The following is a 5755-nucleotide window of genomic DNA, read 5'->3' as shown; positions in this document are numbered from 1 at the left end:
CCACCAACGCCACAACCGTCACAATTGAATACTGCTCAACAAAAAAACCTAATACTTACAAGTCCATCGAATTTCAATCCCAGTGGTAGCGCAACAACTAGTTTCCACAACTCTCCGCTGCCCCTTGGGGCAGCAATACCAATTAGTAGCACACGCGGTCCTTATATACCCGTTTCTATTGATCCATTTGATGTGCATAATGACACAGTGCGTCGTTCATCACGCCTGTATCCAGTATTCAAACGTGTTCGCCGAAATACTCCACCTCACAATTTACCATTGGCTCCACTTCCTGCCTCACCGCCGGCAATTATATTCAATTTACCACCGAAGGGATTAGTGGTGGAGCCTTATGAAGATCTTGTCTTGAGCGAGAGTCGTCCGATTGACGCTGAGAATGAAAATCGTGCCGTCGCAGAAATACCAACCACAGATTCGCCAGCGCAAGCGGACAACAGCGGACAAGTGAACAATTTTATAGCCAATTTGGCGGACAATGTAAAATTTAGTATGCCAACCGAAGAGCTATTGGAGGATAATAACATCGATATAGACAGCAACTTCGAACGACTTGCCACACCGGGTCCTATTTTTAATGATGCTGGTGGCCAAAGCAGTGAAAAGCGGCGTAGAAAAGTGCCTAGTTTTCATGTGACCTACTGGATGTTTTACCCATATAGTCAGGTTTGGTGAAATAAATTTAGATTTTTATATTAAACTAAAGTGTATTTGTTTTTTTTTTTTTCATACGTTTCAGGGCAAAACAATGTGCACTATCAGCCTGGGACCACTCGGTAGCATACCATTTCCGGCAGTTTATGGTTTCTGTTTGGGACGCCGCAAAGATATTGGCAGTCACATTGGGGACTGGGAACATATGAGTTTATATTTCACAGGTGATGCTGAACCAGAAGCAATGTATGTTTCGGCTCATGATGCGGGCGCATATTACTCATACAATCGCTTAACCGGATCATTTGAGTTTAAGAAACAAGAAACACGCAAGGGTATATTACAAAGACCGAATTTTCCGAAAACTGTGACCACTTTCAATAACCATCCAGTATTATTCGCGGCAAAAGTAAGGCAACTGAAATAGTATTATTACTTTTTTTTCAAAATTACGCATCATCGCTATGTTTTATAGGGTTCTCACGGTCTTTGGACGGCGCCAGGTAAACATCGATTTGTCAAAGTGGCACGACTGTATGACATAAACGGTTTTGGAACACCATGGAATACATGGAAATCGGTGGATATTACTTATGAAAACCTAAAATCCTATGGTAACTAATGAATTTTATTCAATATGCAGTATACTGAATTTAAATTGAAATATTGTAATACTTTCTAGGACGCGCTCTGGTGCCATCGTGGCTATCGTTCAAGGGTAAATGGGGCAACCCTAAAAGCAAATGTCATCCATTCCGACGGATTGGTTTGAATTTTTGCGAGTACACCGATGGTCCGACGGGTATACCATTAAAAGAGCCGCATTTCCAGTGTGACGCAGCTTAATTTAATTGATGTTTATTTACATTTAAGCGCTAGACTAGTTAATTTTAATATTTATTGCAAAAATGTATTATCATTAATAAAATATAAGAATTAAGTGTAAAACTTGCAGCCTTAGAGTATTTTATGAATATACAAATTTTTTTTATCCCGCTGACTGGCAACCCCTGCCATAAAAAATAAAATGTTTTGGTAACTACATAGGTATAAATAAAATTAATAACAAATTTAACTTTTCGAGTGGGTTCTCAACAAACCAAAAAAAACATTAAAATAAAGTTAAAAACAGGCAATATATGCATTGAATTAAATCAATTCCGATGTTTATATGATTATATATTTTAATATTGTAAAGCGCTGGGATGACGGAAGCGCGTTCTCAAATACGTAAGTTTTTATAGATATTGGGTGATATCCTGTACCACTTGAAATTAGGTAATCTCAGGTGTGAGGCATTTCTGGAAAACAACTGATTCTTTATTTACTTGTCGGTATAGTTGTCCACAAAATAATAGGAGTGTAATATTTTGACCAGTTTTGACTATTTGTCTTTTATTATTTTTTTATAAAAGTCCAGCGGGTTATACAACAAACCATATAAACTAACATTTCCATTAAATAGTAGCATCATGAATTGCAAGTTTCCGAGTTGGTAAGAAATCCCATTGATTTTTGAGAATTTTTTTTTATTAATTCTTTTTTTTATTTTAAAAAAGTATTTTGTTGTTAATTCTCCACAGATTTTACTCCTTTTAATCCTTATTTCCTTTTGCCAGCAGTGTAAACTTTTGGGGAAAAGTAAATGCGACACGCAAGTCTTTTTCAGGTGTATTTTTTCCAAGAGGAGAATGCATAGTGAAGAGCAAAGCGTACATACACATTTGTAATTCAAGCTTTGCTCGCCGCTCCACCATGTTTTGACCCACGATTGAGAGAAATAGAGATTGCGTCCATCGCGGTACCGCTAATCCGCTCCTTGTGAATTTAACTGAATCAGCTGTGTGCGTGATGTCATTTTGGTGCAATTGTTGATTGAGGAAAACCAAACAACGATTTAACTGAGTACGGTTTAGTTATTTGCCCAGTGATTTCGGGCCAATGTGTTATATGCACAAGAAATGTTGAATACCTTTGACTATAGAAAGGTGCTCTGCACAAAAATACTGTTTATCGAGTTTACATTTCCGGTGTCAAAATACTAATTTTTGACCATTTTCCAATGGTTCCCCAGGGGTAAATGGAAGGTTTAGCGGTGTAGCAGGTGTAGCGTTTTACAAAGTCTGAACTGTGCTCTTTTTAGTGGGTTAGATATCAAGACCCACGCCCCCTCCCCTCCGCCAAAAAAAAAAATCATTGCTACGTGTTCCTGTTTAACTTCGTATATTTATTAATTTCGTGCAAAATTGTCCCATTTAATATTGATATTAACACATTTTTCCGCATTGTTTACATATTTCCCTATGCGTTTTGGCATTTCTATCTCGCAATTGCACCAAGATGACGTCACGCAAAAATTACGCTCAAACATCCTCTCAATGACGCAAACTTGTATTCTATCATTCTTGGTTTTGACCCTTATAGCTTAGTTATGCATACTTGGCGTTGTTTTGTTACGTAAAAATCAAAACCCAACAGACTTCTACATTTGAAGTGCTATGCGTTGGATAGCCGCTTACACGCAAAACTCATTTCACAGATTCCTTATATGACTTTAGGCTTTGTAAAAAAAAAAACTGTACAGGGTTCATGTTGTTGTTGTTGTAACATCATAAGATTCCCCAACAACTTTTTGGGGAGTGTTGCTGGAGTGAAAGTCCTTGGCCAGATATAAATCTGGGTCATTCCGGTTACGTAGACCCGACTGTCGTGGGAACGTACAGGGTTAATGGAATGAATGGTTGTCTTAAGGCGGACCTCCATTTGACATTTATGCTTAGAAGTCAAATTTCATACAAATTTCTTACATTTTTAGGCGCTGCTATGAAGGTGCAACCATGAAAATTTGCATATTCAATTTTTTTGTCAAACGCGACCATACGTATACGCATGCTATGGAGATCCGCTTTAAGTCCACAGTTCTGAGTCTATTCGATTTCTGAGTATGAGGCGTTATGTTGAACAAAAAGGGAGTAAAAATGACTCAAAATGGAGGAAATTAGCCTATGGTTACAGAAGATATGGAATAAATTAACCGACCAAGACTTTCGTGCCGTTTGGGCTTTTCTCTCACAGTGTTAACCGCTGGTAAACCGAATAAAGGTTAAAATTTAATAACCAATTAATAAAATTTAAGTAAAATCTGTGAAAAATTAACAATAAAATACTTGTTTAGCAAAATCGATGGAGGCTCTTTTAATTTTTCACCAAAAAAAAACTGGGTAACAGTTATTCGTCGCCACCCTGTATGGAAAAAAATTTCCGAAAATAAGCGGAATTTTTAGCAGCTTGAAACTTGAACTATATTATACTAGAAGTAACTACAAAACTACATACCAAAATATTTTCTTAAGATTCTGATTAGAAATTTGGAAATTTAATTTATATGGTGTTTATTGTATAACCGGCTAGACTTTTATAAAAAAAATAATAAACATTAAATAAGAAAAACATCGTACTTCTATTATTTCATGGATAACTGTATGCGCAATGGCCGAGCAAGCCTCAAAATCCGCAATTGTTAAAATCGATGACAAGGCGGCCTATCTAGAAAATTGTTTCTTAACTCGTTACTCGCGTTTGCCTACTTTTGTTTATGCAGAGTACTGTTACATTTCAAATTAAGTTGTTTGCAGTGTTCGTATTACACTTACTTGAAATATTAAATTGGCACTCTCACTGAGCGTTGTTTCATCTGGGGAATCAACTGGTATTTGTCTTGTAAACCTTGTGTCGAATTGTGAAACATCATCTTCACTTCGCTGTAAATAATTAAATAAATTTCGTTAGTATTTTACAAAAAAAAAATGTAATTAATTTTTTTTGTAAATTGCATGTTTCACATTTACCTGGTTATTGGGTTATCTGGTTATGTGATTATTTTTTTCAAACAATAAAAGACACGGGGCGGCCGCTGTGGTGTAGTGGTAAGCAGTGCGCGCTTCCACTCCGTATGGCCAGGGTTCAAGCCCTAGTCAAAGCAACATGGCAAAAAATTTAGAAAAAAAATTTTTGCTCAACAGCGGTCGCCCCTCGGCAGGCAATGGCAAACCTCCGAGTGTATTTCTGCCATGAAAAATAGCTTCTCATAAAAATACAATCGCCGTTCGGAGTCGGCGTAGAACTGTAGGTCCTCCCCTTTGTGTGATAACATCAAGACGCACGCCACAAATCGGAGGAGAAGCTCGGCCAAACACTAACATATGTGTAAGCGCCAATCTAGTATTATTATTAAAAGACACTGGGGGAATTTGAATTTTCATCCAAATAACCTAACACCCAGAAAAATGTGAATACCTACATAGGTTAAATTACTTAATATAAGCTATTATACATAGAGATTGCTCATTTATATCAATAGTGTTAACTCAAAAAATACAAAAATTGAGCTAAGTATGCAGAAATTGTCGCTACCTCTTCTTCTATGTTGTGTCAAAATTTCAAAGCAGTATCGATTACCAGTACCCTGCAAAAAGTGGGACTAGGTTAAATACGCTTCCTTGTTACCAACACTAGAGTAACCAAAATTGCCCGAACATATGGTTACATTAACACTGCGATGTCATTGAACCTGGCCACCTCTGGTCCAACGCTGCATTACGGGAGACCACTTCTGGTCCAACGCTGTTATAACTACGCCTTTTGGACCATCTACAAGATACTTGTATTTCGCTAGAACAAAATTTGTATTTATTTTTACTATAGGAGTATTCAAAACTTGAAAGCCGTCTTTCTCGAGTGTTGCTTTTTTGAGTTGTGATACTATTGAAGCAAATGAGCGATATGTTCTCTACTAAAAACTGCCCAAAATTCATAAATTCATTATGTAATTAGTATTGAGAAATAATCTTTAACGGACGCTGCTAAATTTATAGTCTAGTGTGGATATACCAAATCCTAGCCTTTCGTGTACCCTACAAATCCTACAAGGCAATCTAAAAGCAAATTCTTGAAAACAATAGGAAAAAAATAATATTTACCAATATGGGTTTGATTGGTGGCTCCAGTCTTCGCGCCAATACATCATCCCAATTTACATGTTTAAAGAATGGGTGTGACTGTACAGCAGCTGCATCTTCTTGGC

The 5755-nt window shown here is 37.0% G+C and overlaps 2 protein-coding genes across 2 annotated transcripts; one reads left to right on the top strand and one right to left on the bottom strand.

The window, feature by feature from the left end:
* Positions 1-3: 3 nt before the first annotated feature.
* LOC108382215 (uncharacterized) lies at positions 4-1602 on the top strand (the record flags this gene model as incomplete). The annotated part of the gene is made up of 4 exons (XM_017638609.1): positions 4-684; positions 758-1081; positions 1148-1286; positions 1355-1602. Coding segments are annotated over 4 exons (1308 nt in total), but the record flags the coding sequence as incomplete, so codon positions are not given.
* Positions 1603-4071: 2469 nt separating this feature from the next.
* Positions 4072-5750, bottom strand: LOC108382214 (ribosomal protein S6 kinase beta-2-like; the record flags this gene model as incomplete). Its single annotated transcript, XM_017638608.1, has 2 exons — positions 4072-4433; positions 5652-5750. Coding segments are annotated over 2 exons (240 nt in total), but the record flags the coding sequence as incomplete, so codon positions are not given.
* Between the last annotated feature and the right edge of the window lie 5 nt (positions 5751-5755).

This window comes from Rhagoletis zephyria, unplaced genomic scaffold, assembly GCF_001687245.7.
Source record: "Rhagoletis zephyria isolate East Lansing unplaced genomic scaffold, Rhagoletis_zephyria_1.1 Rzeph_scaffold_25795, whole genome shotgun sequence".
NCBI lineage: Eukaryota > Metazoa > Arthropoda > Insecta > Diptera > Tephritidae > Rhagoletis > Rhagoletis zephyria.
Note: the sequence above shows the minus strand (reverse complement) of the source record. Positions and strands in the feature narration are given on the sequence as shown.